Source organism: Rhinolophus sinicus, linkage group LG10, assembly GCF_036562045.2.
Source record: "Rhinolophus sinicus isolate RSC01 linkage group LG10, ASM3656204v1, whole genome shotgun sequence".
NCBI classification, from domain to species: Eukaryota; Metazoa; Chordata; class Mammalia; order Chiroptera; family Rhinolophidae; genus Rhinolophus; species Rhinolophus sinicus.
The window spans coordinates 14,799,919-14,820,815 of record NC_133759.1 but is presented as its reverse complement, the minus strand read 5'-3'; the positions used below and the strand labels follow the sequence as shown (position 1 = coordinate 14,820,815).

The window sequence follows — 20,897 nt, the reverse complement described above, 5'->3', positions numbered from 1 at the left end:
AAATGTGTTCATTATCCTTGTATTTCCAGATAAACTGAATAAATGAATAAAACAAGACTGTATTTCCTGGTCAACTGTACCCAGACAGAATAAAGTAGTTGAGGCAAAAGTAGTTCAATTTCGATTCCTGTCCACGTTGGGAAACAGGAAAATGACAGAATGTATAGCTTAATTAAACCATGAGGGTGGGCTGTGAATTATTAAAGCTACCCCACAGGGTCCATATGTCATATATCCTACATGTAGGAATCTGCCGTTTATGCTTCCTTTAAAAAGAAGTTAAAACTGATTTTTAAAGTGCCTTTCAATTGTGGCAGAAACTCCAGATGCACCAGGTGGGCAGTTTGGCCCAGCCTATTTACACAGAATGTTTTTTAACAATAACATACAATCTGTTCTGCAATGATTCCCATCTAGACACAGGTGTCAGATTAGTTGACAAGTGGTGGCTGGTACTGATCTTCCCACATGCCATCAATTGATGAGCTGGAAAAATCACATTTATAGTGAAACTATTCATGGACATCTTTTATTTCTTTTCTTCTCATCATCTCTCTCATCTGCCTCCATTTTTGTCTGAGAATTGATGCTGAGAGAGAGAAAGAGAGATCCACAGCAGGAATTCCAGTTAGTGTTTCCTCACTGGGAAAATTGAGGAAGGTGACCTTCAAATGCACGAAAGGACCAGTGTTCTCAACTGTTATCCTTATGTTGCTTCTCACAGAGTAGTTGCTTCTCACAGTATGTACTTGTTAGGCTAAGTAAATGGAAATGAATTACTTTTCCAGGGAAGGGACAGGAGAGGGATTTTCAGGAGAGAACCAGGAAGACAGGAGAGCATACCTTAGAATACCTTAGAGATGCAAGAGAATTTAGTATGGAAGAGGGTTGGGAGGGCCCCAGAGAAAGGTTCAGTATGGGATATCAGGGAGGCAAAGAAGAATACTCATGGAACAGGACACTGTGGGGGCTCACATGTTGAGTGGTAACCTAGGATGACCGAGAAGCAAATCATGATGGGACCGGTGGCCTCAAGGTCCCAAAGAGTGAAACCATGGAGTTTGGGTGTGATGACAGATGACTTGGCACCCTGGTACCCAGAGTTGGGGTCGAAAGAGGCATGCTCTCTGGGATGGCTGTGCCCAGCCACTTTCAAGAGACCCAACCTCAGAACAAGCTCTCATTCCTCCTGGGGGTAGGAGAGCAATCTGGGAATACCCCAACCCTGCACCCAGGAGAGACTCCACAAGAGTGGCCCCCATCCTAGGACGCAAACACAAAGGCTATGAAGACAGAGCAGGTCAGCCTCTGCCAAACCCTCAGGCATGTTCAGTCCCTGCCTAGGCATTTGCGAACTCATTTAAAAACTCTGCCATTCTGGGGCCAGAGTGAGAACTCAGTCCCCCACCTCTCCAACATAACTGGGTTCTGTCTGCATCACACTACTAGGGAGTGCTGGGAAAACAATCTCAAGATGCAACTATTTTTATCCTCTCTTCCCCAAGCTTTCCTCCCTCTTTTAAAATTCTTAGTCCAGAGCCGTTTTCTTCTTTCCAGGTAAGAGAATAATAAAACTAGGAGACTCTGAATGCCTGGTCCATGGTCAGGAAGAGCAAACATTACAGAAAGAAAGAACATACTACACCCCTTGGGCTCTGGGTTCAGTCTCCTCTCCCGAGCACTACAGCACTCTGAGGACTTTTAGGCTGTCGGCAGCATTATCCGGGTACCTACCCCCATCAACCCAGCCAGAAAGCCAGCAGCCAGCCTGCGTCTACCCGTCTCCAACAACAACTTACAAAAGTCACTAAACGGAACCATAGAAAATTGCCAGTAGTTCTACCCATATTGACCTATAAAAAAAAGAAGAAATTTCATATGGTTCAACCTAATATGACCTAGGATAATAACCCCTTACATCAACAGTAAATAGTTAATGAGGACCTAGGTAATAAAAATTAAACATCCCAATTCCTAGTCCTCGGTCACCAAGCCAGCTGCTTCCCAGGACGTGACATAGAGAAAAGATGCTCTTGTAGCCCCTTGTTTTCCTGTTAACTTCCTAAGGAGCATAAATTGGTCTCGATTTAACAATGCTGCTGCTTTGCTTCATACACCACAAATACAAATGTTTGTAAGGTTTCTCCTCAGGGCCAGTCTAAACCCCCCACATATAGCAGAACAAGAAGCACTGCTTTCGCTGAGCCACTCCTCTGCTCGAGAACCTACAGTGACTCCTTATTACCATCCCGGAAGGTCAAACCCAAACTCTTCGGCTTGGCGTATCAGGCCCTCCACAATCCAGTGGCCCCCACCCATCCCATCCCATCCCTACTCCACCCTCACACCTCCTACACTGCCAAGCCTTACCATCTTGTAAGACCTATGACTCACATCCACCACCAAACCTTCTCTGACCTCACAAGTTCATAGCCATAGACCTATTCATTTCATTAAACCAACATTTAGCACGAATGCTTGAGACCCAATGACCAGCACCTGGCTGGGGAACACCTGGTCTCCCCTTCTGCACATCTCAGCTAGTTGGTACTTCATCTTCATAGATGTAAGGATTCTCCCTCTCAACTAAACTTACACTCTCCAAAAGCAGAGACCATGGATGATGCAAATTCCCCTACTCCACCCTGTTACACCCAGAAGGCACTGGAGATTTGGGAAACCGGTTCCCAGCCCTAACATCAAACACCTACATATGTCAAGTCTCAGTCTTCCAACTCTCGTAAATAATTGAGTGTAACTCCTTGCAGCACTGGTAGACATCACACAACAGCCCTCCTCAACAGATTAAATAAGTGCGGTGAAAGAAAACATGACCACAGACATCCACTGACTACCAGGAAATCTGCCAAAGCAGCATTTATAAAGAGCAACTGATACAGGTAAGGGAGAGCAGCACATTTCTTCAGCTTGTGAAAGCTGCATTTTAGAGTTGTGCAAAGAACACTAAATACAGGATCAGACGACCTCATTTAAATCCTGGTTCTACCAGGCTCTGACCTTGGGAATGTAATATAACCTCTCAGAGCCTGTTTCCACCTCTGCCAAACCTAGTATCTCACTCATGCTGAGGGCACCCAGCACATTGCTTAGCACAGAGCAGGCACTCAAACTCTGTTTGCTTTCTTCTTCCTTCTCCAAAAGAAAACGGATCTTGGAACCTTAGATTTTCCCCAAATCCACGTACACCTCAAGGACAAAGAGAATACGACGCTAACTGTGACTCTGTAGGGTGAATTTGCCAGTCGTACAGCAATTGAAATAGAAAGCCAGTAGGGATGCGATAGCAAGAGAAACACTCCTGCAAGTCTAAGCATACAGCTCATCTTGGGAGATAAACTTCCTGCTCACTAATCCTAGGATCCTCTGACTGGTGTGAGCTTAGAAACTCAGTAACTGCCCAGGCATTTTGCTGTTATTACCTCTAATGGCTTCAGCTCCTATCTGCGGCCATAATTCAGATGCATTCACATACCTGGTTCCACAATGGTCAGCCCTGCACCTTAGTATACTGAAAGGGCTACCAAAGTGACCAGGAGTCATATTAACCCAGTTTCCTTTCTAATCATTTATTATTACTTTGTTTGGGCTACTAACCATCAAGTTTAGGATCAAGAAAACAATTAACTAATTAAAAATATACTACTAAATTAATCTCTTAGTTGTCTTTCTTAATCATAACAAAGAATATACCTTCTCCTCAAGTGGCTAAACCCGGGCTACCACTTCCGATGTGCTGAGCTCTAAAGGGCAGGGCTTCTCAAACATTAATATGCGCGCGCGCACACACAGGCCGGGTACCAAGTTAAAATGCAGTTCCTAATTCAGACAGTGTAGGTCTGGGGTGGGGCCTGAGATGCTGCTGGCCCACAGACCACACTTTGAGAAGCAAAGATCCAAGGAGAAGGTCCAGCGCATCCTTCTGGGAGTACTGCTCAACTATCGCTAATTTCAAAGTGGCCTCTACACTGATTCCTTAAAGAAGTACTATAATAAACAGTACATTTATTTTCATACTGTGAGTAAGTGATGTGTGATATGTAATCAAAACATGACATCACCAGTGCAGTGAAACAAAAAGTCCAGTCGTGATGTCCTTGTCAAAGGGTTTTCTTGTAAGTACAGCACACAGAAATGGGGGACGGCGTGATCTAGAATGTGCCCACCCCAAGTGACCAGCAGCTTTGGTGTCACCTGGAAGCTGGTTAGAAATGCAGACTCTCGGGCCCCACCCCAGACCTACAGAATCAGATTCCGCATTTTAACAAGACCCGCAGGTGGTCTGGTGAACATTCAAGGTTGAGAGGCCCTGCTACAGATTATCTCTTGCTTCACCAAACTGGTTAGTGGAACAAAAATATGCAGAACATGATGGGAGAAATCATAAAGCCCCTGGACCAGTACATCTCCATTTAATGAACAGTGGAGTATGGAAGCGTGACCCACCTACATCCAAACTGGGACCCAGGGTCAGCTTTGGCCCAGCGATGAGTTTATTTCTCTGTTGTCTATTTGTACTGGTTGCCAAACGGGCAGGCAAGCGGGTAGTTGAAGGGGGAAGAAGGAGGTGTTTTGTGCACAGGCACCGGAGGACACCTGGGATGAGACAAGCATAGGCGGCAACGACAAAAGAGGAGAGGGCATGGCATCTACACCCTGACCTCCCAACCCTGGGAACACAGGGTTAGGGATGGACGTCAATGGAGAGAGTGTGTTTCAAAAGCCTGGGGGAGGTGCTGGGACCCAGATGATGAGATACAACAGAGTAAGCAGCACAGGCCCCAGGGCCCTGGGGAAAGAGGGCAATGTGGGACCCTGGGGACACACTGACAGCCAGGAGACAGCAACGGGGATGGGGCGGATGAGGAGTGACACAACAACTGAAGGAAGACAGCAGCCACGGTGTACCTGAGCACAGGTGAGACATCCTGCCCTGAGGACTCTGAGGACGCTGGCTGAGGTCCTGTGTAAGCAGGTGGGGACCCTGGGACTGCAAGCTGGGCATCAGTATTAACCCGGCCTCATTTGCTCCCAGGGCTGGTGAGGCCTTGGCCATTCCAGTGACCACACAATAACCATTTCTCTCCAACTACTCTTCCTCCAGATGAACCCTTCTCCCGACTTCCGATTATTTCATCACAGGAAGCCTTTATGCTCCTGTCGCCCTTGTTTTGTGTGCCACTGTACAGGAGCCTCTCTGCTGCCACCCTGTCCTTCATGTTGCCCTTCCAGACATCTGATGCTGGTCCCTGGGGACAGCTTATCTTTCTGTCTCACCCCTGGGTTTAATGTTTCCTCCCAACACTTCCAACTCACCCACGATTTCATCCCTGGGGGTTGGGGGGGCAGGGTCACCGCTCGCTCAGTAAAATTCCAAGAGGGCATGGCTCCCAGGATGGCTGTTGTTTCCTATGACCTGGATTTTGCTCCGTCTGTTGCAGCTGTGAGTTTCACAACAACCTTGATTTGGGCTGAATTTTGTTTGTTTTTCCTGGTTCTGCCCAGGTTGGCGCTTTGGGCATGTTCATGTGGAAGGGGAGCGCTAAAGTACACCTACCTGGGACCAGTCTGCAGCCGACTTGATGTCTGCAAGACCTCACCATGTTTTCCTCTTCTGTCTGGTTATCGCATCCCAAGGGCCTCCCCTGGCCCGCCAGTGCCCATGGACCTGTGTCACGACGACAAACACTAGGCTGGCTAGAGCTTCCCCACATCCCACCCATCCCTAGAGATGAGGCTGCAGAAATCATTCTAAAAGCAAACTCCTCCATCTGCTTTTTTCTAGAAAGACTGAGCACATCTATCTCATTTCTACATCTTTGTGCTTTGGTTTGGATGGACTTAGATTGATGTGAAGACCCTGGGAATATCTGACTCATCCATCAGTGCCTGGCCCTGAAGCCTCTGATCCCTCATTTATCAGATGCTTAACTGAGGGGCAAGCAGATACCTCCACCACCTATTACTGCACCAGTCAGAGGTGGCAAAGAGCCTGCGGATTCTTTAGAAAGTGATTTTTAAACTATGTTGACTTCTTGATAAGATGAACTTCATGTACGACATATAATTAAAAAGCAAGCAAGTCGAATAATGTAAGAGGAAATATGTCCAAAAAATATACAGCTTTCATTCATATTCAGGAGAGATGACACATTTGAAAAATACTGAAGCTGTTTATATAAAAAATAATAATAATGAGGGAACTTTATGAATAATTTTATGCCAATGAATAAGACAACTTAAATGAAATGGACAGGTTCCATGAAAGACACGTATTATCAAAGTTCACTCAAGAAGAAATAAATAAACTATTTATCCACTGTGCTATTTATCTGAGGTTCAGGTACACCAGACTGAGGAAGAACTTTCCATAAATATTCAAGGCATGGTCCTTTACATGATCAATTGGATTTACTGGTAAAAATTGCTTATGTTGCAATATGCATCCTTTGTAAATAAAAGTAATGCCACCGATCCAATCTAAGGACGATACAAACAAGAATTTCAAGGAGGATTTGTGTGTTGGACACAAAGGCTATGTGAGTAAAAAATCTTTGCATGTTAGAACTGAAAGGGCCAGTAGCCCACCACCCTCAATTTTCAGATAATAATTGTAGACCAGGGAAGGTAAGCAACAGCCCAAGATCACACAGCTAGTTATTAAGAACTGAAACCATCCTTCCACAGACCCTGAATCTTTTTGAACAATGGCGCAGACACGTGTAGGGGTGTCATTTGAATCATGGAATAAAGCAAAGCTCACGGGATCGTCCAGAGGAAACAGCAGGACTCAGACTCATCAATGGGCATTGATACCCAAGCAAAGCAGACTCGGGTTGAGCTCTGCCCTAATTGTTAAGCCAGCCAGCATCCCAATTGGGCAAAATAAAGTCACACAGTGTTCCCGCAGCTGGTAATAAACAAGTAAGCTTGTCCCTGAATCCCCATACACAGGATGATCTAAAAAACAACTCCCCGAAGTGTTTTAAGATTCCAAACCAGGAAGAGTGATATTGGGGTAAAGCAGATTAAGGTGCAAACTTGCCTTCCTTTAGGGAATTCAGATTAGGTTTGGTTTTCCTCTAACTGGAAAGTAGGAAAGTCATGGCACCAAGACCCTGACTGCAAAAGGCATCCAAAATCTCTAGCAGGGGCCCCAATACCCACCCTGAGTGCCAGAGACAAGAGGTCCTCACCTACATGTCGTCGAGTGCCCAGTGGTCCTCACTGGCATGAGGCCTTTGCAGCCACCACCAGCTCAGCCTCCCAGGATGGCTGTAAAGACTGTAACAAGATGACAGGCGGAAGGTCGCCTGCACGTGCTAAGCACTCAGTACACTGTTGCTAAGTCAGACTGACAACAGTGGTGCCAAGGCGAGCTGGCTCCTGTGCTGAGAAGCGGACCTCAGTGGACAGAACCTTACCTGGTTCCCTCCAGCAGCCCAACTGCTGCATCTAGGCCTTTTGAGGGCATCATATAAATGTTTTAACAAAGACTGCTGGCTTCAGAGCCTCGATAGGGTAAACCTTAGCAGCTTCTGGCATCTCTAGGAGTGGTGGCGAAGCTTCTTCAGGGCCCCTTGCAATGCTGTTTCTTGGCATTTGCTAAAAAGACAAAACTTGCAGGGATGGACTCTACTAAATAAATGGGCCTTGCATGGCCAGGTTCCAAACACACAGACCTGACGCCAGGCCTGTGGTAGGCCGGCGATAAACAGGTGCATGAAGAACCCAGTAACTCCACGGGAGCATTCATGAAAACAGCCTATCAGTTGAGTTCATAATCATTGGAATGTGCTAGGTGATCAAAACAAGCACGTACGCAGGATTTTTCATTGGTTTCTGCTCCAAATCTATCTAAAGTACTCAGTCATGAACACTGTACAGGGCCAGCACAGCCATGAGTGCTGTAGGTACCCACCCTATACCCTTACCAGGTGGGGGCCCCTACCCACTTATGAGAGTTGGCTGTTAAAGGGCCACCATGGCTCAGGAATTACCCTCTGCTGACGAGCCATTCCACCCAGGAGGTTACACACCCATTTCACCTTCAAAGGGCAGCGCATCATCAATGACTGACAGAGCCTGGGAAGGGTAGAAAAGACCAGCCCTTAACCCAAGGTGGGACCAGCTGGGTGGTGCAATGCATGCCCCAGGGCTCCCACGGCCTCAGGCTAAGGCCCATCTCCAGCTGAGACCACACCGTGCTCCACTTGCACCCCTGCCCCCCTTCTCCTGACATGGACAACATTATGTGCACAAAAATCTTACCCTCAGGTTCTGCTTCTAGGGAACCTGGACCCACACCACTGCCCAAAAGGCCTTTAAATTTTACAGTAAGAATCAGCACTGAGTGTTCTGTGGCATTTTTTCAAATTCTTAAGTAGGAGGTCTTCCTTTTCTCATGTTTCATTAAAAACAAAAGGCAATTAATTACCCAAAGATACCTAGAGTGTCTTCAAACTATTTCTCTCGCACACATCCTTCCTACCTTTGTTGGGGCTGCGATCACCTTACTATCATGCCTCCAAAGGCCTCCACCGAAGATTTTCATCCCCCTCACTCTCCAGTCTTGCTTCTTTCTTCATAGCACTTAACACTACTGGTGCGACAATATTTACTTGATGCTTTAACCTCTGTCTCCCCAACCCTCTAGCTCTGCACTGTCTAATACAACAGCGACTAGCTACATGTAGCTATTTTCTATTTAAATTTATGTAAATTAAAATTACTGTGCCTACACTGTGGCATATAGTAGACACTCACTAAATGCATGTGAGTGAATGAAAGAATAGTATAGGGTGATCATCAGTGATTCTCCAGTATCTAGTTTTGCAACTCTTACACTAAACAAACACTGATACTCGCAAGGGTAAGGAAAGCACTGTAAGAATATTTAAGAAAAAGATCCTTTAAAAGCTCTGAAACAATATGATTATTATTGGTTGAATTTTTAGTGGACAGTAGTTAATTGTAAGATAAAAAACACAATGCCAGCCTCCAGATGGAGACAGCCAGCTAGCCAGAAACTGCTGAGAATTTTTGACACTTTTTCAAGGCAGCATGAAAAATATGTAACTTTTTCTGTTGTGTGTGGTTTTTTTTTTCCCTGAAATGGGCAGAGATTTACAACCCCACTCCCTCCTCCCAATAGAACAAAAATCCACCATGTATCGGGTTTATTTTTCTTTGTTAACATCCACATGTAAGACTATTTAAAAGCCCACGCTGTATTTATGGCCATGTGAACACGCTGGGGGCAAGATAAAGCAATACCAGTCTGTCCCCTAACCCACCCCTCTCCACCTCAACACTAACACTCCTTTCCTTTCTAAGAAAACAGCTTAACAAACACACCTACTTTGTACATGTGATAAAGAAAGTGCAGCTAAACATCAAGAAACCAGGCAGCCACTGCAGTCTTTGCTTTGTAATGTAGACAAAGCAACAAGAAAAGAGCAAATAACTCACAAATGTTCCTGAGAACAGGGGAACCACAGGGTTCTATCAACTGGCTCTCAGATTTATTTATTTATTTATTTTTATTCTCTATTTCTCCTGAATGTGATTGTGGGCTCCTGTTTTCCTTCCCACTACAGGACATCTCTGGAAAAGACCATCATCTTCAAAACCAGTAAAACATTTCCAGTTATGCCATTCTTGTAGAAAATGATCACCTCATTTGAATATTAAATTAATATTTATGGCATTAAAGAGAAAGTGCTAAGCTCAGGAAAAGGAAGAATTCGCATCATTTAAATGTTCATACTACCCAAAGCAATCTATAGATTCAATGCACTCCTTATCAAAATACCAATAGCATTTTTCACTGAACTAGAACAAAAAAATGGTGTTGGAAAAACAAATAATCATGGAACCACAAAAGACCCCAAATAGCCACAGCAATCTTGAGAAAGAAGAACAAAGTTGGAGGTATCACAATACCTGATATCAAACTATACTACAAGTCTATAGTCATCAAAACAGCACGGTACTAGCATAAAAACTGATATATAGATCAATGGAAGACAACAGAGAAGCCAGAAATAAACCCACACATATATGATCATTTAATCTATGACAAAAGAATATATAGTGGGTTAACGACAGCCTATTTAATAAATGGTGTTGGAAAAACTGGACAGATACATACCAAAAAATGAAACTGGACTACCTTCTTATACCATATACAAGAATAAAGTCAAAATGGATTAAAGACTTTAATGTAAGACCCAAAACCATAAAACGTCCAGAAGAAAATATAGACAGCAAACTCTCTGACATTGCTCTTGGTAATATTTTTTCTGATCTATCTTAGTCAAGGGAAACAAAAGAAAAAAATAAATAAATGGGACTACATCAAACTAAAAAGGTTTTGCACAGCAAAGGAAACCACCAACAAAATGAAAGACAGCCTACTGAATGGGAGAAGATATTTGCCAGTGATACATCTAATAAGGTGTTAATATCCAAAATTTATAAAGAACTCATACAATTCAATACCAAAGAAGCAAACAATCTAAAAAATGGGAAGAGGAAATGAATAGACAGTTCTCTAAAGAAGACATACAGATGGCCAACAGATATCTATCTGCAAAGATGTTCAATGTCACTAATCACCAGAGAAATGTACATAAAAATCACAATGCGATATCGCCTCACATCTGTCAGAATGGCTATAATCGATAAACCAATAAACAACAAGTGTTGGCGAGGATGGAGAAAAGGGAACCAACCCTCATGCACTTCTCATGGGATTGCAAATTGGTACAACCACTATGGAAAACAGTTTGGAGGTTTCTCAAAAAATTAAAAATAGAACTATCTTATGACCCAGCAATTCCACTTCTGGGTATTTATCTGAATAAATCCAAAATCCTAATTTAAAAAGACATATGCACCCCTATGATCATTGTAGCACTATTTTCAATAGCCAAGATATGGAAGCAACCAAGTCCCCATCAATAGACAAATTGGACTCATTATATACAATGGACTATTACTCACCCATAAAAAAAGAATGAAATCTTATCATCTGCGACAACATGGATGGGCCTAGAGAGTATTATGCTAAGTGAAATAAGTCAGACTGAGAAAGACAAATACCATATGATCTCACTTACATGTGGAATCTAAAGACTAACAACAACAACAACAACAAAAACTCAACAAACAAAACAGAAACAGACTCATGGATACAGAGAACAAACTGATGGTTGCCAGAGAGAGAAGAGGGGTTGAGGAGCTGGGTGAAAAAGGTGAAGAGAGCAAGAAATACAAATCGGTAGTTACAAAATAGTTATGGGGATGTAAAGTACAACACAGAGAACATAGTCAATGATGTCACAACAACTATGTATAGTGTCAACTGGGTACTAAAATAATTGAGGCGATCACTGCATAAATTATACAAATGTCTAACCACTCTGCTGTATACCTGAAACTAATATAAAATAATATTGAATGTCAACTGTAACTGAAAAAAAAATAAAAGAATAAAAAAAAAGTACTAAAAGGTTCTAATAGTCAGCATTTGATTTAGTTTATTATGGTAGCCACTGAGCTTCCTGGCATTTTCGGTTGAGACAACTACCTAGCGGACACACAGCCTCAGCACTGCCCCCTTTGGGTGCGAGTACATAGGTCAGCACCTCTCCCATCTCCATTCTGTACGATATCTAAGAACTCTTGGAAACTTTTCCCTATGATCTCCTTGAACGCTTCTAATTTCCAAACTCGTTCTCTCGTAAGTGGTTTGATTGATATTAAAGTACAATTTACTTATGTTTGTCTATGGCTTTTAATTCATCTGGAATTGATTTTGGTATATACCTGTGAAATAAGAACCCAGATTCCTTTTATTTCCAAATTATTAACCGACTGTTCCAATATTGAATAAAAATTGTTCTCCCCTTGCTGATTAGTTTGTAATGATCTTTTATTATATATTAAATTCTCATGTGAAGTAGTATCTATGGGGGGGGGGCTATAGTTTTCTTTTTCCTTAAATCCAGCTATTCTTGGGTAAGCACCAAGATACAGTAATTCTGGCTCTGTAATATATTTTACTGTCTTATTACTCATTTCCCTCCTGTCTTCCATCAAAAACTGTATTAGTGCTTCCCTTGCACCAAACCTACAAATTACAATGGGAAACAATTGACATGTTTAACTTATCAGGACTTCACATTCTGGAATGGACAGCCATCGAAACGGATCTTCTATTTCCTCTCTCCTTTTTGTAGTTTTCCTTGTTGATCATGCGCATTTCTTGCTAAAGTCATTCCTAGGCATTCGCTATATGTTGACATTATATATGTTATTATTTTTAAATAGGATTTTCCAAGTGGTTATTGCTGTTATCTAGAACAGCTTTATATATGTATATATAATTTAATATTTTTATTATTAATAACATAACATATATAATGCAATAGTTTTATTAATATAATTCAATATATAGAATTTATATAATTTTTAAATTTTGACCTTATACCTGTCCACTTTCTAATTATATTTTGAAGTAAAAATATATAGGGCTATTTCATGAGGTTCCATGTACTGTAATTGCCTTTCTGGGTGGCTCGGAATAAACAAATACATACATTCTAGAATTAATGCAGGGAGGGAGGGAATAAGGGATAGGGAGAAAAGCTATACAGAGGAGTTGGGCAGCCATAGGAATCACAGGATCCCGCCCGATAGTCCACGTGCAGAGTTACAGATGTCATGACCACAAACAGCTTGGGTTCAATTGTGTGTCTTCTCTTTGAAACATAACCTCTCGTGAATTTAAAACTTGTGTGTAGGTGTCTCTGACTGGTCCTAGACATCACTGGCCCCAACATCATAGTCTTCCTTTGGACGATTGACACTTGTTAGTAAGAACATGTTTATATTTGAGTCTAGATAATAAAAGGTAATATCAGGATGCCAGGACGCAGCTCTTCAGTGATGCTAAAGACCGACCTGGCAGGTCAGGCTGCTTAATGTAAAACAAATAAAAGAACACCACAGTTCTACCCAGGGTCTCACCTTGTGTTCGAGTTAAGAAAACTCAAATCATTAAACATGTTCATTTAAAAAGAAAAAAGAAACAGAAAGAAACCAAGTACACCAGATTGAAGCGACTTTTTCTTTGTGGAACTTGGAGTCAACTGATGCCCAGGGGTTACACACCTCCCAGTCATCTCATTAGGAGGACGCTCCTAAATGCAAGGTTCAAGTACTAGGCAATCTGCTCCTCCAACCAGCCCTGAGGCCCAAAAACTCTTCCTGAAGGCTGCCCTGGACTAGCTTGTGGGTGTGGAGATGGCTATTAGAAAAAATGCTCCGCTAGTTTGGGGGGATTCCAAGATGAAAAGACATGGTGCCTGCCCTCAAGTAGCATGCGAGCTCTGGGGGTGACAGGTAAGCCCTCACTTACAAACCATGTATCACAAGTTCCAAAGAGACACAGCAGTGGGAGGCTATACATCTCCCTGGGGGTCCTCAGAGGCTCTGCCACGAAGGTGATGCCTGGACCAAGGCCAAGAGACAGGTAGAAGTTTGTCAGGAGTGAGAACAAGTGGGGTCAAAGCCACGTCTGGCAGCTTGCTCAGGTTTCCATCAGTTGATGCCTTAGGTTAATAATTCATACAAACAGGAAACACCAAGTTGCATTTTAAAATATTTAAGGCTGAAAACTTTAATTAACACGAGATTTCACTCTAGCAACAACAAGGATTTGTTTTCCGTTGGTCACATTTTTGTCTGCCTGTTTGGGTGACCTTGTGTTTGATGCCTCCCCAAAGGGTAGTTTCCACATTCCTTGTTGGGTAATTATCTAGAGATCATTTAACCAGCACCAAGTCTGCTCTCTCCTCAGAGAATTTTGAGCATGTCTGTCAAAAAATACAAGAGTGGAAAGTTGATTGCTAGCACTCTTTAAAGCTGACACGGATAGCTAATCTCACATCAGATGGTATCACAGCTTCTACCTCAGAACTAGCCACAATTTTCTCAATTTTTTTCACTTTCTTCAAACATGTAGAAGACCGAAAAAAAGTGTGTGCTTCATTAGGCAAAATGTTGCCAGAAACCTCTCCAGTGGGTCAGAAACAGCAGGCACAATAGAAAGGCTAACGAAGACACTCGTATCATCCAAATGAACACTAATGAAGTGTACTAGATGTAGCAGTTCCTCAGAAAATGGTTCAGGAAAGCTCGAGTGACTTAGAAAAGATGGGATGACGACTATGGCTGCACACAGCTTTGGCCTGGAGCTCTACGGTTCTTTCCGTGGACGTGTGTGGTCCTCACCCTGGTCAGCGGCACCAACTGCCCAGACCCCCGTGACTATGCGTCATCCCTGACTTCCCTTCCCTCACCTCCCACATCCAGTCAATCTCCAGGCCCTGTGGATTCCACCTCCAAACGCATCTCCAATTTGACACTTCCTCTCCATTCCCTTAACTATTTACCCCCTTGGCACCCACCCTCATCACACCTGACCTGAACCGTATGCCTCTGGCCTTCCTCCCTAAACCTCACCTACTCACACACCTGGATAAAGTGATATCTCTAAACCATGAAGCTGGTCATCTCTCCCCCTTCATGAAACACTCCGGTGGTTTTCCACCTGTTTCTCAGATTCTGGGGGATCCTCAGACATATTCTCGAGGGCTCCGATGTTCTCTAACATTAGTTTCTGTTTCACCTTGTGCTTTCATTTTCATGGTCATCTTTTTAAAGAATATCATTAGAAAATCAATTGAAACATATTCCAGATATCCGAATGACCATGTGATAACCAAGTGCTACCACACCATTTCACCGGACATATTCTTGCATCGATGATATAGTTGGCAGCAAGAAAGATTATTTTAACTGTCACAGGCTAATGAGAAAGTAACAAATCAGACTTAATATACACAGAGAAAGGAAACTGATGAGAGACTTGAGCCATCACACAAGTCATGTGACATGTCACATTGTATACCAAATTCATAAGAACCTGAACAACTGTTTTTAGAATCAGAAACAGTGATTTAGTTTTAGCAAAAATAACTTCACCACGTTAAATTCACGAAGTTAATCTGAATTTCCTTCATTTGGAGCTGTGTTGATATTTTACCTCTATGTTTGTTTCAGTTTTATGGTCATATGAGAGCTCTAAACACCAAGAGTTCAAACCTATTGAATGCTACTACATATCTGAACTGCATTATAATAAAAATAATTTAAGCCACCAGTAGGAATCGACAAGATATTTCTTTTCCTTTAAAGGAATTCACATATTACTCCCATCTGAGAAACTCTGGCCTTTGAGTAAGACTTAAGGCCCATAACAAGGCATATGTGGGAGAGACAGTGATGTCTCTGAACTTTCCATTCATACCCCCCTCCCCCATCATTTCCCAGGCTCCTCACAATGAGTTCTGGCCCATGGACCGTGGGAATCAGCAGCAATCCATCAGTTCCAGACTACAGCACGGAACAGCCAGAGAGCGACTCTCCCACCATCTCTTCCTGTGCAGGTGACTGACTACACAGACCACATTCTCCAAATGGTGTGTCTGCAAGATGGAGACAGCTGTGTCAACGTGGCCCTCCACTGACCTGTGAGGGACACACAGTGTGAGTGACAAGTAACCAATGTTGCATGAAGCTACTAGGATGATGAAGTTGATTTGTTACTGCAGCAGAGCTTAGCCTATCCTGACATACATCTTTGGGAACTCAGCTCTGCCTTCCTGACCAATCCCTTCCCAGAATACTCCATGCTCCAAACAACTCTTCATTCCAGGACCTGAACACCCTGAGCTGTTTCATGACACCCTAACTTTGCACGTGCTATTTATTCCTTAATCCTAGAATTCCATTCCCCCTATTCTTCTGCCCTCCTCCCCCACCCCACCACTGTGATTTATTCTTCAAATTCCAATCAGATTAAATACTACCAGGAAGTGTTCCTCCCTTTTCCAACCCTCTTACCCCCATCACCATTACCCATGAACTCTACAGAATGCTTATCTCACCATGTACAATCACATGTTTACAGGATTGTCCCCACTCCAGCCCCCGACCACCCTGTAGCAGGTTCAGTGGTTTATTCATCTCTCACCCCCAAGGCTAACATACAGGAGCAGTAAGCAACATTTGGACATTTGGCCAGGAAGAGCTTCTTCCAGGGGGCTGTTTCTAAGGCACTTGAAAGAAGTTAGGTTAGATCCATAACCCCCTGTAGGAAACACCTTACTCAATAGCAAGTCCCAGCGGTCTCTGCCCCAGTCCCATGCCAGACCTGCCTAGGAGACCTGAACCCTTGCATCACCTCTCCAAACACAGTGCTCTTCAGGCCCTGAAAAGGCCTCAGACTTTACCTGGGGAGGAGTGGCCTAGGGCCTTGTACTCAAAAGTGTGGTCCTCAAGCAAGCAGCACCTACAGAATTTAGGAGCGTGTGAGATAAGCAGAATCTCAGGCTCCACTCCGGACCTCCTGAATCAGAATCTGCATTTTAGCCAGATCCCCAGATAATGCTTATGCCCAATATTTGAGAAACACTAACCCAACGCACTCAAACAGAATCTCTTCAGCCTAAAAAGTAACATTAATAACAATGTTTTCCATTGGTAATAACATCTCCTAAGTGTTTTACATCACTAAATCCTCAGATCAATTTGATCATGCCCATTTTACCCATGAGGAAACTGAGGCTCAGAGTGAGTAGATACCCTCCTAAGGATCACACAGCTCTGGAGTGTCAGAGCCAGGTTTGAAGGCAGTTCTGGTGGACTCAAGAGCTCCAACCCCCATAACCACACAGTACACGGCACCCTGACATTTGCAAAGCTCAGTGAACATGTAGCCTTGGAGAGCCGCCCAAGCAGCTCTCGAAGCCTCCTGTCCCTTCATACAGCCCCTGAAGTGGTGCTTCTCTCTATTCCATTTACTACCTGTACCACGATACCTCCACATACACCACTGCTCCTGAGAGACTGCCAGCTCTCCCCGGGTAAGGAGTTTTACGGGCTTGCTCAATCATTATTTGATGAGTCAATGAAAATAGCTCCCCTTTGATCATCAAACAACCCTCTGAGGTCACTGGAAAATTATTAAGTAAAGAAAGGTGAAGACACTGAGGTTCCCAGAGAAGTTCAATCACTTGCCCCAGATCACCAGGAAGCCTCAGACCTCTGGGGATGGAACTCAACTCCCTGATTCCCAGTAGACACCTTCTTCCCCACTCTTCTTCTCTCCTTGTATTTCCGTCTTCTGACCTACATTGCCTGGCAGTTAACAGGAACATCCTTTTCAAAGAACTCCCTCACATATGCATCTTCAAAAGGGGCTCTGCTTTACCATCAGATGAGCCAAATTTAGACAGTAACAGGAGGCCACCAAAGGAAAAGGTGGAGAAACTCTGATACCAGATACAGTGGGTCCCTGGATGCAGGTAAAGGAAACCTCATCAGGCAAGAGCCTGACTCCAGCAGCCCCTGAGCCCAAGTCAAGGCAGAGGGCCATGGAGAGCCAGGCAGGTAGAGACCTGCTCACCCTCTCTTACCAGGTACCACCACCCCTGCAGCGATATTGTGGTTCCATTGGCCAAAACAGCCTTTCCCTTCCCTTTATTGGTTTTAGAAAGAAGCTAAGACGTTTAAGCAACTTGACACTTCACCAGAGAAAAGCAAAAACATCTGCCTGAAATATCCAAATATTTAGGAAAACCTGGGAGGGAAATTTCCCTTAAACTGGGCAAAAGAGGGAGGAGAGAAACCAAGAAAGGAGATCTTGAGACAACTGAGCCACTCTTCATGTTGCTTTGCTTTTCTGAGCACCATGCCCAAGCACCATGCCACCCCTCTGTTGGGCACTGTGTGCACCACCAAAGGCACCTGGATGGGGGGGCTAAGGGGTGCTGAACCCCTGCTTGCTAATCCCGTGCCTAGGCACAGGGCTCCAGCTGCCCAGAAGGAGGCACCTTGTGCAAACGCGTATGAAGGCACTTTCCAGACTTGCACAGGCTGCCCATTACTGATGATACAGTCTGACTTGGATCCCATGGGAGGAAAAAAAAGGTTGAGAGTGAGCGGGTCCATGTTTTTGGTTGGTTTTGTAGAAACAGATTCTGGGATAAGAATCCCTATGAAAGTGTTTTATTAGGAAATATTATTGGGAAAAAGTGGGGAGTGAAGAAGTGAGACAAGAAAGAGAAGCAAGCCCAAAAACGATCCAGGGAAGTCAACCGACACAACTCTACAATGGGTCTCTGGAAACAAAGTCTGTCACAGCTTGGAGTGTCTCAATCAAGGGTAAGAGAGCTGGATTATTTATACTTCAGTACCTGTCAGTCATTGGTTAGGGGCTGCCCCCAGGGGAGAGGTCAATTCCCAGACACTCTTTGCTCTCAGCTCCTATAGACCAAGCAGACTCCAGCAGCCCAAGGTCATCCTCCTACGGAGAGGAGGGGCTGGCCGTTGGGAGTGAAAGCACCCAAGTGCACAAAGGTGGCAAACGGCTGTGAGGGGATACAGCATAGCACCGTAGCATCTGTGACAGTCCAACATTTCTGTCTCCAAGTTTTGCCCAAAGCCAACCATAATTACAATAAGACTCTATCTCCGTTATTCTGAGGCCTCATGGCATTCTCAGTAAGGACTCTTTCCCTTCTTGCACTTATGTTAGCTCACCATCAAAGACCACAGCCCAAAGACCTTTCAAACCTTAAATGGAGTGAGTTACAGAGCATCTTTCAGAAATAGTTTTCTGCCTCTGTTCTCTCTCCAGTGAAGCATTTTATGGCACGACCCAAAGCAATCCAAATATTACATTTAAATGCTTTTCTGAAGTTGGGCTGCCAGGCAAACCTAATATCCCTTTCCTTTTTTATCCTGTTTATTGCCACCTTGCCCCTGAAGGACAAACACGATGCTTGGCTACTGCTCTAGAAGCCCTGCTGATTGGGACTGGGATTGTAAACTCAACACTAGCCCCAGATCACCTCTGCAAGCAGTAACCAGAACCAACGTCACAGCTCCCGACACAGTCATCAAAACACAGGACCACCTAATGCCAAGATGCTTCATGAAAGACAATGAATGACAAAGGCAGGACCCAGCTTCAACTGTCACCCTGGACAGTACATCAAGGAAAGGGATGGAAATGGAGTCAACAGGGAGGGGGTGAGGTGGAAGGATGACTAACTTGGGGATGAATAACAACTGAGTTCCCTCCACAACTTCTCCTCACCCCCCACTCCCAGCAGGCGGATCCTCTGAAAAGGTGTCCCCAGACGCCTCTGCCCAGCACTGGTGCGGTCTGTCCTCCCCCTACCTCACAACACCGCCCCCACAGCCAGACGTGGAAAGCAGTGTAAATGCTCTCCTCGATTTGAAATTAATTAATGGGGTATTTCACGAACTCATTTATTTTTTTCTGTTAATTCCCAAATGCTATGCGTCGCGTCTTTTTCCTGATGGTTTTCAGCGTTCCCGTGTTTCTTTATCTAGTTCTGAGGAGTTTCCTTTCCCTCATCTGGATCAGGGAGCTCTGGAGATGAGAATTCCAATCCCAGACCCACCGCTATCAAGCCCTGCAGCCTTGGGCATATCAAGAGTTCTGGGCACTTTCGTTTTCTCATCTGAGAAATTGGAGGTTAATTCCACCTTCCTCACAGGTTTGTGAAGAGGATGAAATGAGGTCAACTCGAGGTAAGGCACCTGGAAGGTTGAGATGCTCAGTAAATGTCGGCTCCCTACCGGGTGCCTTCCCTCTTCTGCAGCCCCATTACACCTCGAAAGATGCCCACGCGTTTCCCAGGAATGCCCACTGGTTGGCGAGGAAACCAGCTCCGGACAGCGTTATCCCCGAGGAAGCGAGTTTCAGCGGGTGTAGACGCGCGCGGGCGCACATACGCGCGCGCGCGCACACACACACACACACACACACACACACACACACACACCGCGGTTCGGACACCCCCGCGGGGCTGGCACTGTTACCCTACCCGCGCAGAGGGGGGTCTCAAGTCCAGGCGACATAAGTGCTCCCACCCCCACAGAAGCGGCGTTCCCGCTGGGGTCCGCACCGGAGCGCACTGCACTTACGCTGGGCAGGCCGCGCCGGGCAGCAAGGGGCGGGCCGGGCTGGGGGCGGCGGCGGGCCTGCGGTGGGCGCGGCGGCCGGCATGGCGAGGTGGCGGGCTCCGGCCGAGCAGGTCTCCGCTGTGGTACCGCGGGGCGGCGGCTCGACGGTCGAGCAGGCACGGGAAGGCGGGGCGCGACGCGAGCAGCCACGAGCCCGCGCCCGCCCTCTCCCCTCTTTCCCTCCCGCTGCCCGCCCCGCACCGCGCCGCGCCGGCGACAACTACCAGGACAACTACCGTGGCGGCGACAACGTCTCCGGGGGCGCTGGGCTTAGCAACCGCGCGCCCGCCACAGCCTTCCTCCGCGCACTGGCCCCGCTGGGCGCGCCGCCTGGGGCCCTGGAGGCCAGGCGGGGCCAGGCTTTGAACCTGAGCCCACACCCACTACTTGCCACTGAGCACCCGAAGGTGGCCCCCAGGGACCCTTAGCAGCCCCGCCTCTCCCCGCCCCACCGGGTCCAGCCTTTCTGCATTCCTTCCTTGCCAAGTGCACGGTGGAACCAGGAGGGGTCGGGTTTTGAACGTGAACCTCGCCCACGTTCTCTGTAGATGGCAGACCAAAGACGTCTTCAGCACCCCCAGCAATCCTCGCCCTTCCTGGCAGTCAGAGTCCAGACTTCCTACACCACTCCTTTCCTAGTGTCCAATTCCCACTACTCTCACTGACTCTAGGTTCTGAAGCCTTCATCCTTGTTGTCCCTCCAGATTCAAAGACCTGCTTACGCTCTGGATCACATCCGCGGCCTCTAA

The 20,897-nt window shown here is 45.3% G+C and overlaps 1 protein-coding gene across 1 annotated transcript in view; it reads right to left on the bottom strand.

Annotated features, from left to right (window-relative positions):
- The window catches only part of DCLK3 (doublecortin like kinase 3), a 43,468-nt gene extending 22,982 nt beyond the window's left edge, over positions 1 to 20,486 (bottom strand). Inside the window, exon 1 of the mRNA XM_074312637.1 lies at positions 20,110 to 20,486. Within this exon, the coding sequence (XP_074168738.1) occupies positions 20,110 to 20,191 (82 nt within the window). The 5' untranslated portion in view covers positions 20,192 to 20,486. The remainder of the gene's footprint in view (positions 1 to 20,109) is intronic.
- Between the last annotated feature and the right edge of the window lie 411 nt (positions 20,487 to 20,897).